The 27,628-nt window shown below is 39.8% G+C and overlaps 1 protein-coding gene across 2 annotated transcripts in view; it reads left to right on the top strand.

The window, feature by feature from the left end:
- Positions 1 to 27,628, top strand: part of BNC1 (basonuclin zinc finger protein 1) — a 75,040-nt gene that overhangs the window by 27,444 nt on the left and 19,968 nt on the right. Inside the window, exon 1 of one of the 2 annotated variants that reach the window (XM_064389079.1) lies at positions 25,817 to 25,980. The exons of the other annotated variant lie outside the window; for it this stretch is intronic. Coding sequence (XP_064245149.1) covers positions 25,972 to 25,980 — 9 coding nt within the window. The 5' untranslated portion in view covers positions 25,817 to 25,971. Of the gene's footprint in view, positions 1 to 25,816; positions 25,981 to 27,628 lie in introns of those variants that run through there. 2 annotated transcript variants of the gene reach the window in all.

Here is a 27,628-nt window from a genome sequence, read left to right as displayed (position 1 = left end):
ATCTGCTTCTGTAATAATTTCAGTTTTGAGGTGTCTGAACCTCCATTAGAACAGACAGTAGAGGTCACGTATTTCTGGACATCTTCAATTTTTTGCAGGAAGTGATGTACAGCCTTCTATCATGTAATGCAAAGGTGTGGAGCTTGGAGAAAACACTCCTACTAATGTTCAAATCACAACACCATTTAAACTCCTTATATCCTGTACAAGTAGAATGAATAGCTCTCAAGTCAATGCATGCAATGTATGCCTAGCTTTAGGAAATGTCACTAACTCTTGTTACATAAAAAATCAAAACAAAGTGCTAGGCAGCCTGGAAGTAGAACAAAGTTTAATTTTCATGTAATGTTCCAGTTTGTAAGAAATTATTTTAATAAATTAAAAGGAGCAGCAGTTTTAACTTTTAATTTCTTTGCTTTAGACAGTTCAAGGCAAAAACTTATTTGTGTTTTTTTTAACCTCTGACATGGAACAAAATAGTGACTGAAACTAAATGTGGTCCAGGCCTCTCTCAATTACTGGGGAAAAACTCTTTGGGGCTGTCTCACTATTTCATCAGCTTTCCCTTTAACTAAAGCAAGGGACACAGTTTCTTGGTGAAACAACAGAAAGCAGTAAGAGCTTAACAGGGCCCTCCAGGTAACATGAAAGAGTGCCTCAGTCATCCTCTGTCTTGTTACTCTAAACACCAACTGCATTGTCTCGAGTCGTTTTCCCTTGCGGGAACACTTAGCCTTACCAAACACAGCTCAGCCTTAGAGGTACATTCCCACCAATTAAAGAGGAGGGGTTCCTCACAAGTGCTGCCAATGCACCCACCTAGCTTGAGCGAGGATTGCCAAGTACAACAAACAGTGCCAAAGCGTGTGGTGGTTTTGGGCTCTGCTCCAACGGGGACCAAGATGAGACACTCAGTCACAACTTAGGCTTTACACAAAGCCAAATCTTTGTGTATTCCCCTGGATTATACTTGGAGCCATCCTCATAATGTAAGGTATAGCTGAGCGGCTTCTGGCCTCATCTGCTGGCAGAGCTCCAGCCTGGGAAAGACTGGGCAGTGGTGCATGCTTTGGGTTGAGGCTTAGTTTGGGGCTTACCAGTTAGGTTGGCAAGTCTGGTTTGTGGCTATCAAAATTGAGATTCTCTCAAGGTTTTCAGCTGTGAAGCATATGAATTTGGGGGCCTTGCAAAACACCAGCCTCTTAGAAGAGAGAAAATAGGTACCTTCCAGTCTTGGATCTAACAAAGAACTGAGGGTGGGGTTTGGATGAAGGTTCAAATCTGTATTCTCTGTTTAGTTTCAGCATTGTGGTTTTGGACCATCAGTAGTGGTAACATACAAATGATTTTTCACTCTAAAGAGTGCAGTAAAATGCTATTATACTTGTTAATCTTCTTTTTTATATCTTGCCAAGTGAGGACTGCTACACTGCAGCTGGTATAGTGGAGGTGCCTGTGTTTTTGCACTCTTTGTTCATGGGGGAATGAGGACAGTTTTCTGTACACAGTATTCTGCCTTTCCCTTAAAACATCTGAGTCACACAGCTGTTTCCCAGTTAAATCACAGACTCAATCTCACTGTACATTAAGTTGTATTATGCAACACAGGCTGGCAAACTTGTCCACTGATACAAACTGCACAGAGGAATCTGAAGATGGACAAAATCCCATTCCTCTCAAGGGTTTACTCTTCTTTGTGTCAGTGACACTTCACTTATAAGCCCCTGCCTTGATTTGCAAGAGGTTTGGTTACAGTAGGCTCTGCCAAAGACGGCCTTAAAATCTCCTTAAACCTCTGTAACAGAGCCCAGAGTAAAAGATGTTCCCACGTGCACACCATGACACCTCGGGCTGCCACAGCTGTGAACCTGCCTTGCCAGGCCTCTCCTGGTGCTGCTGCCACTGCATTTAGACCCCCAACAAAGAGGAAGGCAGTGGGTGCTTTCCACTGCTGCTGCCTCTCCCTGCTTTGCTGGCAGAGGCCGCGTGTCCTGGTTTACATTGGCAGAAGCCAGCATAGCTCAGGGATGAATTTAGCCCTTGGCACTCCTTAGAGAGCTGACTCAGATGACTGCACTTGAAAACTACAAGCTGGTCTCTTATTTAATTCTCCTGAATGTCCAGATTTTATTATCTTAAATTTTACTTCTTGTAAAGCTGTTTTTTGTGTTTAGTGGGACAGCCTTGCTGTTTGACTCCCTGGGCTGTCCTGGAGTTATTACAAGAATAGAGTAGTAAGTTTTCACCTATACAGCACCTCATCCTAAAGGATATCAAGTTCTTCACAAAAAATAAATCCAACCTGATCAGTGGGCCAGATTATAGTTAATATCCATTATTTTTTATATGAGAAAAGGAAAGAATGTAAATTTTAGGTGGTGTGCTCAAAAGTGCATAGGAGATGAATTTCAAAACTAAGATAGAAGGTAAATACCACAGTTCCTTCCTCTGAAATCCGTGGGCAAAAGGATCACCTCTGGATTTGTTTGCTTCTGCCAGCTGCTTCCGTGAATCACATTAAGGTGCAACTAGATCCGCTTGTGCCTTGTACTTCTTTTGAAATTGATTAATTATCTCTGAATTTCAGCTCATATTCTGAATTGAGTGCCCTTCTGGTCTTTACTTTGAGGGGAAAAGCTTGAAAATGCATCCTGAGTATAGATTTGGAAGGTATGGTAGTTTCCATAGCAGCGATTTGGAGGCATAGCTCTGGAACATACCTGCACTGCTCAGTGTGCTGCTGGCAGTGTCCAGTGCTGCTGAGGGCTTGATCCACCAAATCCAGTGGTGGGAAGAAGTGGCTGGAATTCAGCCAGCCTGTCTGAACAGATACCCTGTATCTGCTGTGCCTGTGTTAGTTGGGGCTCTCAGAAAGGACAAAGGAGCCCCCGCTGACAAATCTACAGCTAGAAAGGAATCCTCAGTTAAGTATCAAATACCCATAAGTATAAGCTTGGGAAGACTCTGCTGTCCCAGCTAGGTGCCAGGGTCATGTTGTATGCATGTTTTGGGAGGATTATACATTACATGTTAGGAGGTGTCTTTTCAGCAGCCAAATGTTATCTGTGCCTGGGTCTCCACAGAAACAGACTCCTTCCACCGTTTCTGCTCACTTGCAGTTTTGCAGCATGCAGCACATTCCTTAGATTTCGAGGCAGAAAAACTGGAGTTTGTCTTTCATACTGTGTGAATTCTTTGGCTTTGGAAAGAGCTCTAGACAAAGACAGGAGAAATAGAGATTTTCTTCAGAAATAAAATTCTGCTGTCTTTGTTGCCATTTCCCTATGAAACTGCCTTCTGCCAACACTGCGTCTGACGCACAGTTTATATCGGAAGCAGAATTGGTTGGGGCAAGTTTGTGACTGTAGCTGGCATTTCTGTCATGCCATGTGCTGAATGCACAGCCTCTCCCTGCATCCCGGGTGTCTGAACACATTAGGAACATTGAGGGGAGGAGGGCTCTGGCAGTGAGTGCCAGAGAGGGAAAGCCGCAGGCACACAACTGCACAGCCTTAGCGAGCAGAGTTCCCTGGTGTCCTCTTTTAGGACACCTTGTTAGAACTGTGGTGGACATGCCTGAGAGACACCACTGGCTAGTATGATCTGAGTTAAATCTAGCTACTAATGTGAGATTTCTGTGAAGCTGTAAAAGTTTTTTTTTTAAATCTAAATTGGTCTTGCATGCAACATGTAAGCATACCAACTTCTTAAAAAATCTTAACAGAGGAAACTGAAATCGCTGGATTAGTTTGCAGTACAGGGACTCCATTAATTGTTCTAATAACATTTGACTGAAGAATTACCCTGCTATTCCGTAGTGCTTGGGTTTGTTTCTTAATCCAATTGCCTCATGACTGCCCTCTAAGCTTTCCCCTTCCTTTTCTATTCTTAATATGCAATTAAAATGAAACTCTCCTGTATTATTACTGTAAATAACATGGAAGTAAGAGAAGAACATACTTTTCAAATGTCCCTGCTTTGCTCGCTCCTGTTAGCTGAACTGTATTGCTTTGATAATTTAGTTGACTTCATTGAACTTATGACAGCACATGTTTTTTTTTCCCCTTACTAGTAGAATTAGTAAATGTTCAGTAATGAATAGATCTAATTTTGTTTGTCACTGACATAAAGATGGGGTTTGCTCTTGCTTTAAATAGCTGTGCAGGTCTCTTTGCTACATCTACTGAAGAAGATGGAAACAGCTATGGGGAAGCTGCTAAGCTACAGAAATCTTTCCTTTCTGAAACTTTCCAGGTTTCTGCCACAACTATTTGTCAGTATTAAATAGAAGTCCAAATTAATTGGGGGAAAAAAGGTGATTTCAAAACAAAATTTCCATTCGAGCTAAGTGATTCATTCCAACTTGCCAATAAGGCTGTCTGATGTCATGCTGCTAAAACATTTGGTTTAGACTAAGTTCTGCTAAAACTCTTGCAGTTTAGAAAGTTTTTGTTACTTCTGTGACCTGCTTTAGAAACATATTGAAAAGTTTCCGTAATTCTAAATTACAGAATTCTATTGGTCATGAAGTTTGAACAAATGACAGTAGCTGGATCCTAGGCAGCCCATGCTGCCAAGCTGCATAAATGTCTTCTGAGCCCAATAAGCCGTGACTTGGACCTCCATGGGCTCTGGAGCAGGCTCTTGATGTGTCTCAATTCAGGGCAGCAAAGCCTTTGCAAAACTCTGAATGGGGTTCTGTAAAGATGGCTGTGCACTAAGAAGCTGGCCAGATGCTGTGATTTTTGTGATGAGGGTAAATATCTGGGACGAATTAAGGTGGATTAGTCAAACTACCTTTATACAGTTGCCAAGCTTTCAAAAGTGAAAGGCTGCTACTAAGCCACAAGACCCTTACCACAGGCAGCACCATGTTGTAGTAACTGTTTTTTAAATGATTGCAGTGGGATGTGTCTCTTAATAACCATATTAGTACAGAGTTGCTTAATGACTTCACATGCAAATAGATAATTAAACCATTAAACGCTATAGAACTGAGAACCATGTCCCCAGCGAACTTCAAAGTTGTCTGTCTTCTTAATGGACTGTAAAAGCCAAGCCTGGGTCTGAATCACAATGTGAAGTGGAAGGAACCATTAGAAAATATGGATCTAGATTTCAACTTGAGCATTCTCCTGATTGGTCAGGTTTTTGCGTTGTCTGCTTTGTAAACATATACCTGCAGGTGTTTACACAAGAACAACAAATTTCCATCAAGTATTGCACTATGAAGGGGCTTCTGTGTACATAGTGGGTTTTATATTTGCTTCCATGAGAGAATAATACAGAGTTTAATGAAGAAACTGTGAGAGAGAATTCTAGTGGAGTCCTACTTCTGGACTTGTGGGCCCAAGATTTCTAATACTGCAGGGGTTTTTTGTAGTTTTTATGTTAGCTGCATTTGTATTCTGAGATCAGACCAGATTCTGAAACTGGCCCACTGAAAGGAAAGGTGGGGGTGTCTGTGTGTGGCGCTGAGAATGGGTAGAGGAGGACACTTTAGTAAGGTCTCCAGTACTCCCTGGAACTTCAAACATATGCCATACTTTTTTACCTTGTAAATGTAACACAAATAGCAACAAGAATGGCAAATTGCAAGATTTGCAGTAGTAGGGATTTTGTAAGAAAACAAGAAGCCACAGATTTGGTCATGTCATTGGAACACATATTATTTAATGCACACTTCTAGTATATGCATGCATCTTTTTTTGCAGGCTAACATTGAGCATTTTGATACAGAGCTTTAGCAGAGCACAGTGTTCGTAAGATTAAAAGACAAGGTCATCAGGCCACAGGGCATCTTCAGTTTGATCCTTTGAAAATAGGTGAACGTTGTAAAAAGTTGTAGGAGGGTTTTTAGAAGTGAGTAAATTTTACTTCTGTAACAAGAATTTCATTTCTTATCACTTGATTTTATTAGATATTTCAGTTTTCAAATAACATTACCAAAAAAATAACCTCTGAAAAGGACCCTTGCCTGTAGCAGGAAGCATAATCTCCCCGTTTCTCTCTTTCTCTCTCTTTCTCTCTCTCATTATATGCTGGCATGAACACTCTGACATTGCTAATTGCCTCCACATTACACTGGCTGAATTCCAACAGTAGTGGCATAAAAATTAATGAACAAGACAGAGCTCACACATAAGGAACATATGGTGCAATAGCGGTCAATTGCATTCGAGTTTAAAATAATGTCTTGAGAGAATCATGATCAAAGCAGTTTCACAAAATGAAAAGGGCCAGATTCTACTTGTGCTATGTATCTATGCTACCTCACTGTCCTCACTGAGAGTGTGAATGTGAACAAGGAGATTCCCCAAACTGTGTGAATAGAGAATGCCAAAAAGTTGTTTCATTTGAAAATGTAGTAGTAATTTTCCCCACTATTCCTACTGCGAAAAATAGTGTGAGTTAATATTCTGCTGAGGAGCAAAGCTAGGGGAAAAAATGTTCTTTGAAATGGAGAGAATTCTTCAAAGATGTTATCGCTGTCTCTGCTAACAGTGCCTTCACAGTGCAAGCTATGCAGTTTACAGAAAGGTGACACAGTTATTTCCCATTATCCCAAAATGTGCAATTTAAAGTTAACACAAGTCGGTTTTATCTGTGTATATGCTTCTCGCAAAATCCAGATTTCAGGGCAATTAAGATAGTGTTAATACAAGGTACTCTCAAGATTCTTTCAAGTTGAAAGCTTCCTTAAGATTAATGTTAAAATTCAGGTTTTATTCTCTTGCCAAAGTACATGCTAGGTAACCTCTTGTTAACATTAATGGGAGTTAAATATTTGCACTCAGAGGAAAATAGACCCCAGATATGATACAAACTGCTTATATTACATAACATAAATAAGCACTGCTTGTTTAATAGCTTTTACTGCCTTATTGTGGGAAAAAAAAACTGTTACAGTAGTATTGCAAGGTCTTACAATATAAATTATTGATTTTTATTATGCTAGTGATTTCCTACCATGTTCTTTGTCTCGTGAGATTTGAACACTAACTTTAACTTATATGGGACAAGTCCTACAAGAGTTTAATGAATGACCCAAATAAATCACTCTATCAGTGCAGGGCTCATATACATGGAAAGGAGCTTTGTATCCCTTCAGTGCCTGTTTCCTCAGCCAGATGAGGTACTTCAGCCCATTCCCCAGGTTAGAGCAGCCTGGGTGTTGCCCAAACTGAAATGTGGCTGCAGATGGCCCCGCTGGGTCATTAGAGCCACTGGAGAGAGCTGGAATGCAGAAATGCTCAAGCCAGTCCCCAATATGCCTCCTGCTACTCTGCAGGAATTTCCTTGGGGCTAACTCACACTGGCTCATAGCCATTTCTACTTTAACTCCTAGCAGGATAAAGAAGAGTTAGAACAGCTTATTGGGCACTGGGAATGACTGGTAGACAGACCTCTCTGGATATGAATGTTACCTGTATTTGAATTTTTCTCTGCTACTTAAAGAAAGTGTTTCTCAAAGAATGACTGAACTATCCTTTTGGTAATCTCATCCTGAAGCAGTAATTTCTTTTCATCTGGATTCGCAGAATATGATATAATGTTGATTTCAGTTGAGCTTTTATTTACTTATTTTACGTTTAAATAAAATAGTTGATTTTAAATTTTGAGCACGGTTTTGGCTTTTGCTTAAGACACATTACAAATTGTATTTTAAAGGACAAATCATGCAGTATTTGAGAGTTGAGTTCAGTGCAATATAGTGGCTTCAGCATAACAATTTGCATTTTCAATGCAATTAGATGCTATTCTCCCACAATTAATGGGCCAAATGACACTCCCACTTACTATAATAAACTTCCCGATATGAATCGGAGATAACTGAGATTGATACTGAGACTTATGGAAATGCCCTGTTCTGCAGAGATGAGCAGGGAGAGAACAGCACCTGCTGAGTTGCTGTTTCTGCTGCTCTTACCACGAGCTGGTTTTGGCCCACTGTGTCTTGGTCCATACACGAGGAAGCCGCCTTTCTCTCTTCTCTCCCTTTTCATAAAAAGAAGGCAAAGGGTACCAGATGGCATGTGTTACAGAGCTTTTCCTTCTAGCGCAGAATTTATTTCCAAGATGTAGAATTGTGAGGATTCCTTCAGTCATCCCCCCAGAGTCACAGGTTTGGTATCTCGCCAATGGCATGTAATACACTTCCTGGCATGCTGTAGGAGAAGTAAAATTAGTTCAGAACTTCACTTTACTGTTGCGGCTTTTTTTTTTCCTGTGCTATTTGAACATGCCTGGAACAGGATCAGTGTTTAAGATTTATTAACCATTTCATTTCTGAGTGGGCCATAGCCTCTCAGCCTGGTTGTAGACTTGGACCGTTGTCAAAGTCTGTGAACATTGAGTCTTGCTGCTTAATGCCATGTGCAAATATCTCTCCTGCTTTGTTCTGTTTCCTTGGTATGGACTAAAACATTGAGAGATAACTGGAAGTGACCTTAAAAAAATCCTTCATTTATGCAGCTTTTCTTATAAAAATATTACTGGTAAAATTTATTTTTCAGGAGTTGGGACTTCCAGATGTGTTTTCAGGGTTGCTTTTGTAGACAAAAGGAAAAGAAAACAAACTAGAAAACTCAAGTAATTATTGTAGGTTGTTTCCCGTAACATTTTGAAGTGAATTTAAAGCTACATGAAAAAAATCCTCATTAAATAGTTATTGCAACTCATTGAACATTATATACTTATAGATATTTCTCTGGTTTGCAAATTTAGTTGTAGCTTAACAAGTTGAGAGTCAAAATGTTTATTTCAAGGGACTTCAGCAAAATACTTCATTTAGGTATTGGGACATCACAAATAAATTCTTTACCATTTGCTTGCTTTCTTTTCTTTAGACAAAATTTTTAATTATGTTATAGGTATGAGTATTTGTTTAATATTATGAGGAAAACTATTTATGATTTTTTTTTTGCTATCCCTCTTACCCATTCCCTTGTCATTTTATGGTGTGCTGCACTGTTATCTCAAGAACAATACACATCACATTGTATGCATGTAGTTGAGGGCATGTTTATATGAAAAAGGAGATTGTTTCTATCTTGCTATAATCCATGTTTGTACAATTCTTTCAATGTCTTTTAATTGTTTTGAACTCTAAAATGAAATGACTTCTAGATAAAATGAGCTTTCAGCTCTCTCCTTTTGTGACAGATTCCAGAGCATCTCTACCTCAAGGCACGTTTGGTCACCATTTTGCCTTTGTGACCCTTTCTAACCTGTACCACTCAGCAGGCTAGCACTAATGTCAGTACTGTTTACTTGGGCAAGACTGATAGCATCCAGGTGGAGTTTCCAGTCCTCCTTTTTTTTTCCTTTCCTTTTTTTCCCCCTTTTCTTTATACAGCCGTGGAATACATACCCTAACCAAGAGTCAAGCAGCAGAGTGTTTTGCAGATCTGCCAGGTTTTTACTTTACAAATTAGTTGACATTGTCATTTTCTTTTGTACAAACACAGGACAAAACCCCCGCTCAGTGGGAAATGGCATGGTTTAACTAACTTCAGTGGTGTTATACCACTCTGAGGTGTACGAAGGATCTGGCTTTTAAATCTGAATTTTTCCCTTTATTTGACCTTTTCTGAATACATTTTCTGTACACTTTGTGGTCAGCTTGTAATCCTCACTTCTCACTGAAATACTGACACCAGCACACTTCATTGAGTTAATCACTTGTATGCTGGTTTAGTGACACCAGTTATTCAAATACCTTTTCCCTGCTTTTGTTTCATTATTTCATCTAGATGTTGTTCAAATGAGTATAGATCAGTCCACTTACAGCTTTTGACACTTACAATTTAAGTACTGAATTACCGTCCTTGACAGCTGAAAGTTGCACATTCTCTGAATTTAAGACAGGAATGTAATTCTTGGCAATTAATAATAGATCATTAGAAATACTCTGAAAGTATCCACAACTGAACTGTAAAAGCAGTGTGGCTGATCAGAATCCTACTGAGTGCTGCAGCAGCGCCTGTCAGGGAGAGAATATTTAACAGCGAGTGCTTGCCTTCCTCTGCAACATCAGCTCCTCCAGCCAGCATAAAAGCAGGGTGGGAAAAGTCCCCGGTCATGTCTTGGGGGACCAACCTCTGCAAAGAGCTGAAACACCATTAGTGTGGCAAACTGTGCCGGGTACCTCTCATAGCCAAGTACAGGAAGTCCAGTATAACCCCAGTGCTCGGCTGAGGTTGCATTTCTTTAATGCACAGAGATCAGGAGCTTGCCACTGGAATGCAGCGGGAGGCTCCATCCTTTGGCTCCAGCTGCAGAGCTCGTGATCTTACCTCATTTCCACAGAACAGCTAATGTGGTGCCTGCTTTTCCAATGTTCATACCTGTGTAGGTTCCTGGAGGAGATGAGCAGATGCAGTCCACTGAATTTTAGAGAGAAGTTGCTGAATGAATTATTTGCCCATTCAAAAAAATACAGATTTGCCAACAAGTGCAAATCTCTAATGATGAAGCTTTGTAAACCTATTTTACCTCCTGCCCTTTGGTCTTGAAAGTGATTTCCTGATTACAAGAGCAGTGTGCAACACTCCTCTTGCCTGTGCTCACCTCTTAGTGCTGCAGCATCATTGTAACTCAGCCACTGAGTGTTTGTGCACTGATGACTTAGTGCTGAGATGTTAATGTTAAACAAAGAACCAAAAAATAGCAATTTGCTGTTCTCCAGTTTTAAACCTAAAGCAAAATGTTTGAATTTATTTCTGATTAGTATTGCAGAGCTGTTTTACGCATAGGTGAGTCTTTCATTATCTGTTCTACATTAGGTTGGTGGTCAGTCTGTTTAGAAGCTGGAGGTCCCTGCAATAGGAGAAAATCCTGCTTATTGTGCCTGTTTTCTTGTGAAAGTGAGTCACATGTGCTTTTGTTACCTTTATGGTAGTTGACGGAAATGCAGCGCAAGAACTCCTTCCTAAGGTTGTGGACTTGTTATAAAATACCCATCCAAGAAAATAGTCAAGACTTATGTCTCAAACTAAAATTTATTTACCACTAAATAAGTGTTTTATTATTACTTACTGTGTCTTTGAGCAGGTGCTCAGTCACTCTTGCTGCTTTTATCACTGATAACATACTAGGAGCTAATTTTAAATAATTTTGAAAGGGAATTTAAGAAATCTGAAGTTTTATGCTCTTGTTTTGATCTGGTAGTGTTTTCTTCATTATGTCTGGAGGCAAGAGAGAAGGAAGGGAGAAATGATGCTTACTGAAGCTAATCTTCCTAGGCCCCATGTATCAACATTTCTGTAGAGTCCTGTGCAGAACTAGGCAGAATATCTGCTTTAGGCTCCTGCTTTGAAACACCCACAGAAGGAGCCTCTCCCTCTGCCCTGGAGATAGAGGAAGCCTGGACAGAATAAACTTTCAGAATATCCTCTGCTGATGCTTACTAATTGTTAAAGAAGTCAGGAAACTGTTGTCCTAAAAAAAGCTTACTCAAGTTGCATTCATTTGAATGTATGCTTTTCAAAACTTGACAAGCCATTAAGTAATGGCACAACAGCCCAAGGCTGGCTGGCTCTGAAACAGCCCTTAGTGCAGCCCAAGGTATTTCTTGCTGCTGCAATAGGGCAGATCCCTGCACAGGCAGTAGGGTGGAGAGAGCAGAATCCCTGCCTGTAGTCACACAATTGCCTGGCAGAAGGTTGGGAATACAGCCCATTAGGCCAAATTATTTGGAAAACTGTCTAATAAATAGATATAAGTCAAAAGGTATTTGAGATTAAACTTGAATTAAAAATTCTTCCTTTGTTATGTAGAGAAACATTCCAAAATTTTGTAGTTGACTGCTGCTGAGGTGAGTTACATTTTCACATGTATGATGGATTCAGACAACGTCTCTGCGAAAGTTAGGTGGTTACTTGCACTGCTAAAATGGACATTTGCTCAAAAGAGAAGACATGTCTAGTTTCATTGCTACTTCAGAAACTAAAAAAAAGAAAAAAATTTAAATTGCACCAATAAAAAGGTCTTGCATCATGCCTAAGGTCATTAGCATCTGGCTTTGGGAAGCTGCCAAAGGGAATGAATTTCAAAGACTGAGACTATTAGCTGAGAGCCTGCCAGTCCCAGGAGGTCTTACCTCAGTCTTAGAGCAAGAGCTTCCTGGCAGATCTTAATAGCTGTGACAGTACTTTGAGTGCAAGGATATCACTTAGGAGCGAGTCTAGGACTACATGGGACTTGGAAGGAACTTTTGTAACACAGTGAATGGCTCCAGGAAGCCACCCGAGCCCAGCAACCGGGCAGTGTGCAGGTGTTGCCTGCTCACAGAGGTTCTCTCTGCTCCGGGGGAAAACAGATGCTTTTCTGCACCTGCTCTGCTTTCAGCCCAGCTCAGAGGAATGCACTGCATTAATCTTGTACAGAGGTGACCAAGGCAAGGTGAATCGGCAGGGTCTCTTCCCCAGCCATGAACAGGCAGCTCTCTAGATGAGCACTGCTGTATATAAACCCTCAAGCCAAGAATAGGCAGTGGTGCATATGTATAGCAGGCACTGCTCCTGCTCAGTCCTCCAAATACTTCTCCAGCCAAAAACGCCAATCTCTTCTAGCTAACCTGAAACGAGTCAGTCAGATTGTTTTATCAAGTCCTCTGTCTTTGTCAGGCACTGAGGAATGCATCTATGGTTGCACGTTATCTGCCTGTTAATGTGACACTGCAGATCAAAATAGGTGCCCATCCCTTCCAGCAGCCTTTCACAGACACAGTAGGGAGGTCAGAGGAATGCAGGCTCTTCTGGGGTACAAACAGCAGCCCAGGAGTGTGCTTTGGAGCACATACATCCATTTAAAGGGGGAGTGTGTGTGTGTGTGTGTTTTAGCACATACACAGAACCAAAAAGAGCTTGCTTGGACTGAGGCATCCCAGAAGTGAACTACCAAAAAACCCCCAAGAAATAAACCCCCAAATAAATGAGACAAACCTTCAAGTCAACTTCATCACTGGTGTAATTCCTGTCCTTCAGTGCTTTGTGTCCCTTTTCCAGTGTACTTCTCTACTCAGTGTCAGTTATTGTCCCCAGACATTAAAAAGCTGATGTTCTCACCGCGCTGCTGATGGAAGTGATGGAAGTATTTCACTGATAGTAAAATGAGTGAGCACAAGCACAAATGTTCATCAAAACCTGCCTTGCTTCACTTTCAACTTCACCCTCCTGTTGTTCTCACCTGCTATTGATAGATCATTGGCAATCCAGGTGTAATAGAAGTGTCTGAAATCACTTGCATGGCTATATTAGTGTACAAACATGAGCCAGTTGTTCCAATTGTGTATTGGTGTTGTAATACATAGAGATTAAATATATCTTCTTCAAATAAGAGCCATTGTTGTTCCACAGAGAGCCTGTGGCTCATCACTCTTGTACATGAGATCATTGCACAGCAGAATGAATTTTGCAAAACATAGTGCAGGTAACTCTAAAATGGGATGGATTACTGCCTTGCTTTAACCTCAGTAATGATGGCTGTTCTCAGTTTAGTTCCCATATGGATTCAGTTTAGTTCTCACATTGCTAAAACTGGCACATTTTTTCTTGTTGGTTTGGGTTTTTTTCCCAATAAATGGAATCATATTCAACAGGATCAGGGAAAGCAAGGATTTGAGTGAGCTCTGAAAAGAAAACATGTTTTTCTACAGTTGATCTCTCCAGGGCTAGATTTGGGTGGTAGATGGGACAGGTTGAGAAAGCACACACTGTCTGCAGACCCCTCAAGTGTCTGTGTGATGCCTTTCCTCAATAGCTAAAGTAAGACATAATTTTAAATATCTGCTTGTGCTATCATAGGCCCAGTGGATTTTGTTGTATGAGTAGCCAGAGAATTTTTTGCAAGAAATAGAGGAAAACTTTTTCATATGGTTCAGGTTTGTTGGATGTTAATTGCAGGTTCAGTGGCATCCTTCATGCAGTTTTATCTGTAAAGAGAAAAAAGTTTAAAAGTGACACACAAGTCACTTAAGTATTTAAAAATTGTTAACAATCTGTTTATGCTTAAATTTAACTTCAAAGAAACCAGCTGAAACTGAAATAAAATATTTTAACAAAGACTAAGCAGTTTGATCCAAAATCAATTTGTGAAGAGCTGCTCAAATACTTTTTCCAAACTGTAATTGAAAAATAACTTGTCCATATTTTTGCTGTTAATATTAAGTGAAAGTCTAGCTTATTGTTCTTAAAAATGCCTTTTTTTTCCTTTTTTTTTTTAATTCTGAAATACTGATAAGCTAGTTAAAAGGAGATCAGTGCTCATGCCACTCCTGCCACAGCTGCTTGGGGCCAGGTACTGGCATTGCTAATTGGGTGTGTTTTTGCCTAAGGCAGCACAGCAGGATGCTGGACCTGGTGTCCCTTCCATGTTCCCTACATGTGTGATTGAGTGAAGCTTGTGCTTCCTGGTGAAGAAGTATTTGATTTCAGGGAGGAGGAGCAAATGCTCTTTAGTGTGGATGTCTTTCTTTGCCCAAGATCATGATTCTGTTATTGGTTCATTTATTTGTCAGTCACGTTTCAAAGTCTGGCTGGGTGTTCAGAGTTTGGTAATTTCCAGTCCTGGGTATGATTGCTAGACACCTGAGATTTGTGAACTGCAGCTCTTTGGTAAACACTTGTTTCAAACTGTATTTATTTAGTAGAAAGATAATAAAGCAGGTATCTGCTGTAGTCCTGGTCGCAAGTGTTGTTTACATAGAGTCCTTGGGCCAGTTTTTCTGATTATAACTGGCTAGGTGTGATGCAACACTTTAATTGGTACATAAAATAAGCAGCATGTTCCACTGCTAATGGCTGGACTGTATAGAGCAGTTTCTACTTAGACTAAAGAAGCTCCAAATACTGCCATTGTCACAAACTGGCTTTCCAGCTACTTATTTACATCACAAAATCTGTGTATGAAAGTAGCTTGCGAACATGTGTTTCTTATTCTGTGAGGCAGATGCTTCACAATGAATGTCATCCAGGTAATGTAGTTTGAAGAAAGCATCTTGATAAACAGATTATGAAATTTCTATGGCTACAAATGAGTTTTTAGGGTTTTCTAAAGAAGCTTATTTTTTTTTTAAATAGACCTATTGCAAAGGCTCTTCTATTTCTCTTCACTGGCTAGTATAATATGATGGTTCAGCACAAAGACAGCTTTTTCTAAGTGTATAGAGGAAGAGTTTGTAAAGGCAGTAGGAACTATACCCGTACTCTGCTGGTTTTATAAGCAGCAGTTGCTACTCACTTCCTAAAATGGAGCTCAGGAAAAAGTATTGTATTGTTCTTGGGAAGAGGACAAAGCCACAAAATTGACTGAATGACAGGCTGTCTCTGTCCCAGGTTTATTGCATAATTTTGGGTAAATCACAAATTTACCAGATTGACCAAGGGAGATAATGCTTTCAATGAAGTTGTGATATTTTATTGGTGGGGGGTTTTTTTAATAAGATGTGTTGAAATTACTTGAAAAGAATGGTGTCAGAGATAGATGGAGTTTATTACAGATCTAGTATAAATTGTATTTCGGGGAACTAAACAGATTTATAGCAATGAGAACTTGAATGTATTCAGAGGATGCCCTTTTAGGAGTCCTTCTTTACTATAGGAAAAATTAAAGATCACACCAAGTATTTAATTTCTATTTGAAATTGCAACAGTTTTTTAATCAAGGTTGTGCTGACAATACCACAGCTTCATTTTACCATGAGGTATTTCAGAAGATAGCGCTAAATGCTCAGGCTGAATTTAGTGTTTCTTCCCTCTTCAGATTTTTGTCTGAGGAGTTTTAATTCTCCTTTAATCAGAAGTCACAGAGGCTGGATGCCAGCTGCATCTCCTGTTTGTGCAAGAGACAGTTCAAAAAGAATATTCTCTGAATAATCTGTTGGACAAGGAGCTTATGTGAGAGCCATATCTGGGTGAAGAGTTTAACACAGAAAAATTTATGACAAGCTGGGGGCTTTGGAGCAAAGCATGTGGCTGGACTAATAAAAATGTCTCACAGTTACTGCTGGAGGGCTTGATCCTACTTCCCTTCAAGCAGGCGACACAGGTCACAATGTCTGTGCAAAGGCAGGATCAAGTCTTTCAGCTTGTGGACGCCCTCAGCAGGAGGGGACACCTGTCCCAGCCATTGAAAAAGGCATCAAAAGTAATCCCGAGCTGCCATTAACCCCATGCTGCTCCAGTATGGGCTGTTGCAGGGTAGTGGCCTTTACATCTTACAGGGCAGTGACCATTCAGCTTGTCTCTCTAGGAGCCCCAGGCTCCTTCTTACCACCACTGTATGGTTTATTTTAATACTAGGACAACATAAAAGAGAAAAGGAGGTTTGTGGAAAGTCACACAAACAGTGTGTGTGTTTAGTATACCTGAAGGCTCGTTACTTCCTTGTGCTAATCCTGCCAGGCCTCCTCCTTCAATCACTTCTGTGTCGGTCTGGCATTCAGCTTCCTGCCGATATTTTACCCCAAACCACTGCTCCATAAGAGACTTCTGTTTTACACCTGCCACCCTTCTTATGATTGTATGATTTCGCACCTTGTTCTAGCCCTGGCACTCCTCCAAGCAGTTCCCAAACGTGCACTAAAAAGTGGTTGGTCTTGAAGCACTTTTCTTCTTTTCCACTTTTCATGCTATGCATACTTCCCTATTATTTTAAACCACGGTATTAATGGAGGGAAAGCCCAAGTAACCAGTCCAGGGCTTCAAAGCTATTAACAGGGCAGCTCTGGTTTCACCCTAAAATAGGTTTGTGCTTGCTCAAGTGCATTGCAAGAAGCATCAGTGATAAAATTTAAGGGACTCAGTAGCCAATACAACACTTAATTCACATCAGCTTTGTGTTTCTTGAATTGCTTCTCTCTGTTGCAACATTCAAACATTCCCACAAGTTATTTACTTCCCAAAGTTGCTGTCTGTGGCATCCCAGCCACTTTAACCAAGTCAAGTGTCCAGATCACCCAGATAGATACAGCTTGAGCTGACAGTTTAGCTCCAGTCTGAACACATTTAAGCTGATAATTTCTAGTATGCAAGTCTGTTTCTAATGCTGCCTAAACACCGGGTAGGAGAGGTTCTGTTTTTTCTATACAGTCTCCTGTCAGAAAGCTGAGACAGGGATTGGCAAAAATAGGAAAGGGGCTGGAAAGCCTGTAAGCAGAGAAGGGCTCTGTGCTGGAAGTCTGCTCTGGGTTCAGAGGAAGGCAAAGTGGTGAGGAGATGAGAGGAGGGGAACTGCGGAGGCTGCCTGGGCAATGGGGCAAGGCAGCATCGGAAAATAAATGAGAGCTCACGGCAGATGCCAATTCCTCAGCCAGCTATTCTTGGCATCGAATATAAAGCTTAAAGCAAGGAAAAGTTATATTTATTTATATATGTGTGTGCATGTATATGTATATATGTATTTTATTTTTAAAAGGTTTCTCTTATTTCCAGGTTTTAAATTATTTCAGATGCTGCCTCTACTGGAGGTGCCACAATAACTCAAAGCTTCACAGAGACAAATCTATTATAGCTTATATCACAAGAGTGCCCAGAGGCCTCTTGTAGGGACAAAGCCCCATTGTGTCAGATGTTATGGAAACATCGTGTATATCTTTGATTTATAGTGGATTTTGAATCTCCCTTAATAGTTTAATATTTGCCATCAGTAAGTTTCAGTTTTCCTGCTTTGAAAGGGGCTTTGAAAGGACTTTTCTAGGTTCAGGGAAAAATTTCTATAGACCACTATAGCCAGCTCTGCATACAGTTTCTATTACCACCATTGCAAATACCAACAGTAGGCAAAACATGAGATATAAGTGATTCTGAAGATGTATCACAGTGGTAGATTTGAACAGTAACTGTAAAAACAGTAGGAAAATGAGAATTTTACTTTCTTTGTGAAGTAATCTTAGAATTTAAATGTCTCTTTGCTAGCAAAAACATTCTGTGACCAAAAATGAAGGAGGCAGAAATGTGACGAAAACACCGAAGGATCTTTTGGAAAAACTTGGTGTAATATTTTCAGTTAAGTATTGTCAGTTTTGGTTTTTCCCCAGTAACAGCAGGATTTATCCTAGCTGTTTATTACTAAGTGGGGTTTGTTTTGCATTTGATAATCTTACAGATATGAGGTTGACTGTACAGTATAAAGTTGTTCTGTTGAGCATACCAATAGTAGAATAGTTACTTGCACAATTTAGCAGCAAACTCTGTAAATAATATTTGGAGGCTACTGTAAATTTATTTGGAGTGCTTCTGTAAATTTATAGCTTTGACCAGGAGTGGTAATTTTATTCAATATGTGAACACGGTAAATTTGAATTTGTTTGGCATAATTAAGTAGCATCTGCTATGCACGAATGTTGGAAGACATTTGGACTGTGACTGCATAAAGTGATGGTTTGTGTTAGCCAGATTCCAACATTTTTGCTAATGCCGCTCACATCATCAAGGTATATCCAAAGCTACCACCAAGTAGCCAGGCAGCTTTCTCTGCAAGTTTCTCACATATTATCCTTCTGCACTCCACTTCTAAAGTCTTATCTCCCTTGTCCATAGCCAAAAGCTACTAACTTGGAACAAAGTTCAATCAAGACCCAAACATAATGAAGAAGGAGAAATCACAAAAGATGGAGTTAATGGCTGCAGCTACCGCTGTGGATCCTTTTGCCACAGGCTCTGAAAGTCTGGAAAATTAATCAAAGTTCAATCAAGGATGTATGATATTGCGGCTGCTGCTGCAGCAGTGTCTGCTGTCACCTGGGAGCTGTCCATTAAAAACAGCTCACTGCAAACCGTCCTGGTATCGACGTGCTACCCCGGTCGGAGGGGGTAGGCAGATGCTACTCCAGGACATTGCTATGCCTTCTGCTTTCACTCCTGGGTAAACTTCAGAAGTTTAACACATATTCTAGACATAAAAAGAGCAGGCACATGTCTGGAGTAAGTAAAAGAGGAAGCTTTGAAGAAATCTACTAGTGGAGGGTGGGTGACGCTTTTAAGGAAATTTTTTGGAATGTCACTGTAAAATAGAAACTGAAATGTTATCCCAGTCAATTAGAAGAGTATATAGATGGGAACAGAACTGAGAATTAAGGTTTTGGTTCAAGTATAAAGCTGTAAGAAAAGTCTCCAGCAGAGTGGGAGACCTGGTAAATAAGACTCTATGACAAGCATTGATCGTCATAGAAGTGACAGTACTTTAAGTATGGTTGTGAAACTCAGCCATTTGGTCAGATATTTGTAGCTGATGAGCTTGCAAAAGAATCTTCAGTAGATAAATTAATACATTTTTTTGCAATAATTCTTCATACAAAATTTGTTTTAAAAAATACAGACTGCTTGCTTTTTATTTCATTGCCTGGGAAGAACGTGTCCTGTAACTTGTTTGATGTTTATGATTAAAACTTGGCAAGAGTTGTAGGCAGGGAAAATTCATCTTTCATTTTATCAGTCTGCCACTGAGACATGTCCTAGTCATCTCTCTAATACTCTAACACTCCCATGAAACAAAGCAAAATTGCCACCACTTGTATTACTGCTGTGTTACTCATCAGTTATTATATGCCATGGTTTAAACGGTCAAAAACCACTACCTGGTATTACAGAACAAGAAGGGCAGAAAAAAGAGGAGAAAATAAAACACAAAGCCATAACCAAAAGGAAGGAAGAGGCTGGAGGCTGTGAAAATAAATACAAAGCTCCATAGAGTAGGTGAAGGACCTCCTGTATTGGTAGGATTCATCATCTTTGGGGAAAAAAGGAACAAAGAACATTACTGTTTCAGGTGTTATATTGCCAGCTCTCCTTTCTTTAACCATGTGAATATGAGTGGCTACCTGTTTTATGGCAGGCATTTTATTCTGTCTTTGACACACCTCTGGCCCAATGTCACACCCTTTGGCCCCAGGGCACAGTCGTGGTTCCTGACTGTTCCTCTTATGACAACACCAAGTCTCTGGAATTCTGTCTCAGCCCTTTCAATCAGATAGCATAAACATGTCTGTCTCCCCATTGTATTTCTGCCTCGTTCATCAGAATGGCTTGACTGAAATTACTGGTATTCTTTTGATAAACCATTAGTCTTAGAAAGGGGTTTGAATTTTTTTGTCAATTACTAAATCTTGGTGAAAGGCAGAAACTGCCTGTTAAAACTTGTGTTGTAATTTGAGGATTAAATGCTGCACCTCTGAGAAACATCAGTATCAAAACTGATTTGCTCTAAGAGACTTAACGTTGTTAGGAGCTGCATTCTGACAGGGTAGATTCCTTAATAAGAGTTAGCAATTAAATGTTTTAAACTCTTCAGAAGACTCGCAAGATTAGAGGGCAGTTGGTAGACTTGTGCAGAAAGGGACTTGTGTAGCCAATACAGCACCCACCTTAATCCCTGGCAGTGAAAGCCTTCAACTCCCATTATTGTTTGGTTATTAGATAAAATTGGAGAACTGCATGTTGCTTGCTAACACCTTTCTCATCTTTGGGAAGTTCTCAAAGAACTCAACTTTGCAAATTCTTGTTTTTTCTAGCACTTTCATGCAAACCCATGCCAAACTAGACTGATCCTGCAAAGAAAGATGGGCAGAGCTGCAAGTAATCTTTGGGGGTGTTCTTGCTGCAGCATTCCCATCTCACTCTTTATAGCTCTGTCTCCAGCTGGGTGGGTATGTCATACGTGTGTATGACTTGTATATGGAAAAATGTTGCAGTCTTTTGCCATCCATTTAGACAGAAGCTGTATGTCATTGTAGGTAAAAATGTTTAGAAAGGTAGAGAACTGGACCAATAGTTAGCTAGTTTTCTATCTCAGCCCAGAGTGGGGGGCAGTGGGAGGAAGGAGCAAAACAGAGTCCTTTAGTGCATACTCTCCAAAAATATTTAATAAACCTAATTTGGAGATTTGATAAATGTTGTCAGTTCCTAGAATGAAATTGTAAGTATTCAAGAGAAAGCCCCAGTTATGATAGAATTGGGTGAACTCACCACTGTGGCATATGTGATTATGCTTTCATTAGGAGTGATAAAATGCTGTTCTTGTTTGTCATCAAGTGTATGCTAAATGTCTTTTATGCAGTGCAAAGCAGCATTGAAGGGAAGAAACTAAAACACTAGAAAATGGAAGAGTGGGGTAGAGTAATACTTCAAGGTTAATGCTATCAACAGGTCAAACAGTGCAGTGTATTATTCTGGTGATCCTATGAAACCTCCAAAAAGATTTACACAAATAATGAAGAATCCAAATTGGAGAATCAAAATATACAACTGCAGAAATCTTTGGGAGTGGGGGAAGGCTTTGGTAGGACGATCATCAGCAGGAATATCTCAGGTAGTGAATAATAATAAGCTATGACATGAACAAATGTACTGATTAGCTCAGAGGAGTCAAACCAAGTCCTTTGGTTTATTATGTTTCATGGTTTAAAGCTATATGCTTTAACACCAGTATACTAAAAAGCTTTTGCTGTGCAATGCATAATTAAGCCACATTGTATAAATATGCTACTGTTAATGCTGAGATTTGCCTTGAAAACACCTTTAACTTAAAAACACCAAAATTTATTAGATGCAAATGTATTACATAATCAAATTTTTCAGTGGCAAATACACTGTGATATAAAGCAACCATTAATAGGAGTTAAAAAGAAAAGTACTGTTCAGGCCAGTTCTAATTGTTAATTGCAATTTGTTGATCTTAGGGGCAGTCAGTGGCACCATTTCACAGGGATGGGTCAGTGGTACTGGTGTTGGTGATGTGTCTCTGGGTCTGGCATACAAAATGCTAACATTTAAAATAGCGTGTAATGACTTCATTACTGTTTTGGGCTACAGAAAAGTAATGCAATCAACAGTTAGGTGAAAATTACTGCTGAAGCAGGGGTGCAAATGCAGAGAGTATTCAATAAACTTACCTTGCTGGGTTGAATTTGTCTAATTACCCTAAAGGGGATGTAAGGAGCAATACAGGGTAAACATTTAAACTCTGCTTAAACTGTTAGCAGAAAACAGTTTTGGACACTTTATAGCTTAGGATACCTTAAAAAATCAGCCTATGTGGAAATACTGAACAGGAAATTTGAATTTCTCTGTTTCTCAGTGAGAACTGATCTAACTGGCCTTCCACACATCTTAGGAAACTTTATCTAATACTTTATGCCTTTAGCATGCCTGTTTGTAGTTTGACTAGTACTCAAAACCTATGCTAAATTATGCACAGACAGCACACTAAGTTTAAATCTCTTTTCCTCTTCATGTGTTAGATTTTGAATTGCAACAAAACTTGCAAGTTGTTTAAAATCCACAACTATCGTTATGTCTTGCTGACAGGTTATCAGTTCTCCTCATTTTCAAAGTCTGTTTCTTCTTTCCCCTCCTACTTCCCCAAAATCTTGTGTCCCTGTAGTCCTGAACTCCTTTTGGCTTTTCTCCCTGAAAGGTGACCCAGGGCCCAGAGATCATGGGGCTGACCATTGTCTCACATTTGTTCTGAGAAATGTTTAATCCACACGTCTCTCCAAGGCAAGTGAGCAAAGCATTAAATTAGTGCGAAGATCTTTGCCAGCACCAGTTTAAGTAAGAGGGACATAGTGTATTATGTGATTGGAATTTAGGCCAAGCAGGCAGGACATGGAGGTTAATTGTGCAGCCAGCTCTGGGAGGAATAGCATGAGGCAGCAGCATGTGGTTGGGGAATTCAGAATTTACATGCCCATTTGCCTAGAGAATGTAGTGGCAGAACAAACCTACTCCCAGTGTTTAGTCAGTACTGGGTTATTTTCCTGATACTTTCTTTAGAATGATTTTTTTTGAATCAAACACCAAAATTCAGGTCATGATTGAAATATAAGACTCGGGAAAAATCTTTTATTTTCTTGGGGATTGTATTGCATTTTGTGCTGTATGACTCAGTTTTTGTTTGTAGTGATTCCTTACAGTTAATATCCATTTTTAACATACCCTAGATAATAAAATCAGTTAAGAGCAGCAGCATTTTGTTTATAGTCAGTTCCATGTGTTGGAACTTCTCTCAAAACCATGAATACTCTTACATTTGCTTAAGAAGTTTTAGCACTTCATAATCTGCCCTACATCCCCCTACATTCATGCTGCTCTGAGCACACAGGCTGGGACATGGAGAAGAAGGAACAGGCTGGGACAGGTGGGAGGAGAAAGCTGCTTTCATTGGGCTGCATTGTTACACTGTGATTTTAGGTATTTGTTATGACATACCTGGAGTTCAGACCTGGGGACCCTTTTCCTTTGCCCTCAGCACTGTCCCTGAGAAGAACATAATGAGGTGCTATAGCTTCCTCAAAGAGCTTACAATTTACATAGATTTAAAACCAAAAAAAATAGTAATACAGAAGCAAGGAAATATAAATCAATTTTAATAACTTGCCTGAGGTGAAATAGTAATTCTGTGGCAGAGCCCCAAGTGAAGTCCAGGACCTCTGTCTCAAGGCTGGTGCTCTCTGTCTCAATGTCTGTTTCTTTTCACAAGAAGCTGGTTTTCCAGGAAGCTGGAGGAAACTTTAGGGAAGTCACCCTCTGCTTTCCATTTTGGTCATTCTTAAGATACATCTCAATAACTGCTCTGTACAAGTAAACTTGAGCTATGAATCAGCTGAAATTACTAAAAATGCTGTTAATGAACAGTATTCCTTTAGCAGTTGACCTGCAGATACAAATCATGCCTTGCACATGTCACGTTATACTAGGGATCATTGGATTCTGCTAAAAGACACACAGGTAGTAAAACACTGAAAAATTGCTAATCAGAAACGATGAACAATTTAAAAAGAGCATGAATATGCTCCCATTAAATATTCATTGAAAAAGCTTGAACAATGAAAACAATGCTTAAAATAAAAGACTCTTAGTAGATAATTAATTAAGAAAACAGTAAATTGGTCCTAAATTGTTTGGTTTGCTATGGATAGTTAGCCCATTTAATAAGAATTATCATCTTCCAGGCAAATGGCAGATAGCTGGTAAATAGGTTTTTCCTGGGAACTTGCTAGAGGGGAGCACATCTCTCCACACATCTAAGTTTTAGTCACTTATCATTTTGAAGTCAATTCAGAGCTTCTGGCTGTTTATGTAATCTTAAGCCACTCTTCTCACCTTTGTTGTAGAATTTTCTATCATGTTGAGTCCTTTAGTTAACATCACTGCTTATTTCATTAAGAAGGAAATATAATTTTAGTAACAAGGTGTGCCTTTGGCTTTGAGTTAACATCTTGAGAGAACAGCTAGGTTTTGTGCCCATCACAGAGCAGATGCTTTTAAAACACTGCTGTTAAGAATCAGTTCAAATAACACCTTTTTGGCCATGACTTCTTGGGCACTTTTTCCCACAGTTTACCAGACCAGTGATAATCCTTGTGTCCCCAAGGGAGAAGTGCCTGGAGCATCTTGCAGGGCCCAGAGGTGGCACTGGAGTCTCCATGCGGTGCTCTGTTGGGAATGGACCAAGTCACCACTGGTGGCTGACTGGCCACACTTGAGTGCTTTTTGCCAGGAGGATCTGGCAGACCATTCTAGGAAACTCCATCCCCCTCTCTGTTTTCCCATCTGGTTCAAGAGCTTAGCAGGAGAAATAAGGTATAGATGGAGAAACCTAAGGATTTAGGAGAGCATGTGCTTCCTGTCATATTCTGTAGGACCAGATTCTGGGATCACATTGGCCTTATCCTGGTCTAATTCCAATTACTGCCATGCACTTAACATTAACTCTATGCCAGTATTTAGCTAAATGTAAATTAGGTTCTCCTAAAGCCTTGTGCATTTATCTAGTGAATAGTAAACAGGATTAGCAGAAGACAACTAATAAACTAACAATAATAATATGTTAGCTGTCTTCTCCCTACAGCCATCTTATTTCCTACTGCCTTTCCTATGGGATTACAGGTATTCATCTGGTCAGATGTTGTCCTGGTATGTTCCTACAGGGATTCCCTCTGAGTTCACTGCAACTTGCTCATGTCTCTCTGGTCTACTACAGTGTATTCCTGAGTTAGAGTGCAAAATTATCTACAGGAGTTAAAAGGCGAGGAGAGGAGAAGTGTTTTGTCCTGGGGGTTTGTTTTGGTTTTTTTTTAAATAGGTGAGAAAGGACTATGACAAAAATCCTGCTCTAGCTCATGAATGCAACCCAACACCTGAATAACTAAAACCAGATTTTGGCCCAATTACTAGAAAGTAATTCTTCTCCTGTCTTTATGACCTGTACTGCTGTTAATAGGAAGCTTCAACTTAATAAAAAGGAATAAAATTCAGCCCTAGCTCAAAAGTCAGTTGATAAGGGGAAACGCTTTAACTTTAAAAAATACACACCCCACTCACAGACCTGCAAATGTTTAAAAAGAAAAAATCAAAACTGCAGCAGCTGCAATTTGAAAAACAACACTGACACTAAAAATAAGTAATTTTACTCGTAAGTACTTCATAGCTTATTTGCAGATAGTTGTACACTCTGAGAAGAAGAAAAAAAAATTGTAATAGGCCCTAGGTCAGCTGCATTGATTTAATGCATTACTTAGGCTGCCAGAGCAGAGGTAGAATCTCCTCGCACTGCATTAGGAGCGCCTCAAGCCTCCGTGACTCCTTTTGATCAAATCTCTGTGAAAGATGAGTGTCATGCCCTCTCCAAGCCAGCTGTGAGGGGACTGCCCTGCGACTGGAGGAGCGCGCTGGAGCACAGCACTCCGGGGCAGCGAGGTGAGAGCTGGCTGCAGAGGTGAGAGGCAGACACAACTTCGTACTGTAGGTCTGGAGAACACCAAGGGGGAGGATCTTATTTCACTCCCCTGTGCACAGCCTGAGCATACATCAGACCTTGAGGTGCTCAGAGTCAGACAAGAGTAAAGAGGCGTGTGATGGTTCTGCCTTAGTACTTGTACAGGCAGGAGTGTTTCCAGTACTTCTTTGTACAACTCACTGAGGGAATGGGAAACTGTTTTATAGCTCTGGAAACATAAGCACAGTAAGAATGTCTGAGGTAAGGAAAGTTCTTTGCAGTTCTATATGAATGTATGTTTTTACTGTGCAACTTTTACTTGTGGCTATGCACTGTGGAGATATAGAAAATGTTGCAATGGTGTTGTTTTGGGTAATGAACAATGGAGATGAGAGCTGTAGGGAGCTGTGCTCTCTATTTCTTAATTATGAAAAGATATTGTAAAAGTAGAAAACTAGTTTCTGTAAAAAAAAAAATCTGTCTTTTCTTTCTGCTGTGCGCTGTAAACAACTGTGTGACTTTCCTGTTCTACAGTAAGTAATGCAGAATTGCAGGCTGATTATAATAAGCAGAGCCATCACTTGTGTAATTGTTTTCCAATTGAAGTAGTAGCATGTAAATCATAAATACTTGACAATGTTTAATTGTACAAGTCCTCAATATACATTAATAGCAGTAAAATCTGTGATTTGTGACTCAGATGTGTTTTGAGTCAAGTGCTTTAACCAAATACATTATCATTATCATGACGTATAAATGCACTAGAGAGCAGACAACAATGTAATTTCACTACGAAGTTCTTTAGAAATTACCACTAAAGTGGAGTGTAATGTATGCCCTTTATGTACAGTTTATTTTTGACTATTTAGCATCCAGAAAATAAGGCAAGCAATTCTTTTCTTAGGATCAGTCTGTTTGTATTTTAGTGGGGGGGGGAGCCGGGGGGGGGGGAGGAGGTGGGTGGGTTTAAGTGTGAGTGTGTGTGTATGGGGGGAGTCTGGGTTTTTAAATATATTGTGGCAATTAAGTGTCTTGTATTGTGATGCATTTAACTTATTTATTTGGGTTTTTTTCATCACATAGAAAAATAAACATGGATTAATTGTTAGCTCATACATAATGAGGTTTTGTTAGATGTGTTTAAGATGCAGCATTTTACTTTCTGGTTTATTAATTGGTCAAATACTTCCAGTTGTCTGTGTAACGAATTCTTGGTTTAAAAATGACGAGAGGGCAGATCACTAACCCAGGGGAGGACTACTGATATACACAGGCTGTGGTTTATCCTTCTGTAAAATCCTACGGATAAAAAGTGACACTTTTTCCCTCTTTCTTTTTCTTTTCTTTTTTTTTTTTTTCTTTTCATTTTTAGATATTTTTAAATTTGAATAACCTGGGAGCCAGGCAACATTGTGGTATTTTGGGGATGTGGGTGAGAGAAAATAAAATAGACTAGTTTTGTTTTAGTTTAAAACAAACCATTGTGTGAAAGGCATTTAACAGTCAATTTTCACATCTGATCTGAAGTTGGATTTTATTGTGCTCATTTTGTTGAGATTGTTGTTCAAGCAATTCCATATAAATTTTTGTAATTCATGTAACTACTTGGCTTCTTGAACCTCAGGAGCTGATTGTTTGTCTTATCTTTTGGTGAGCTAACTCTGCGTTATGTTGCAAAACCTTGGGGCATGTTGTGTTTCTTCGTGTTCCTGCAGTCTGCAAGTGAAGTCAGCTTCATTAGTTTCATGATGGCACATCAGTACATGGCTGGTGTTGCCGCTTCCTCCAAGCTACTCCCGGAGCATGATCTGGGCTGCCTTGGTTTGGATAAGCTTGTAAGGATTTGTCAGCCAGATGTGACAAGATTGTCAAGAGGCAAGTAAAGAAGGAGATCTGATATTAATCAGTG

Source organism: Passer domesticus, chromosome 14 (assembly GCF_036417665.1).
Source record: "Passer domesticus isolate bPasDom1 chromosome 14, bPasDom1.hap1, whole genome shotgun sequence".
Taxonomy (NCBI): domain Eukaryota; kingdom Metazoa; phylum Chordata; class Aves; order Passeriformes; family Passeridae; genus Passer; species Passer domesticus.
Note: the sequence above shows the minus strand (reverse complement) of the source record. Positions and strands in the feature narration are given on the sequence as shown.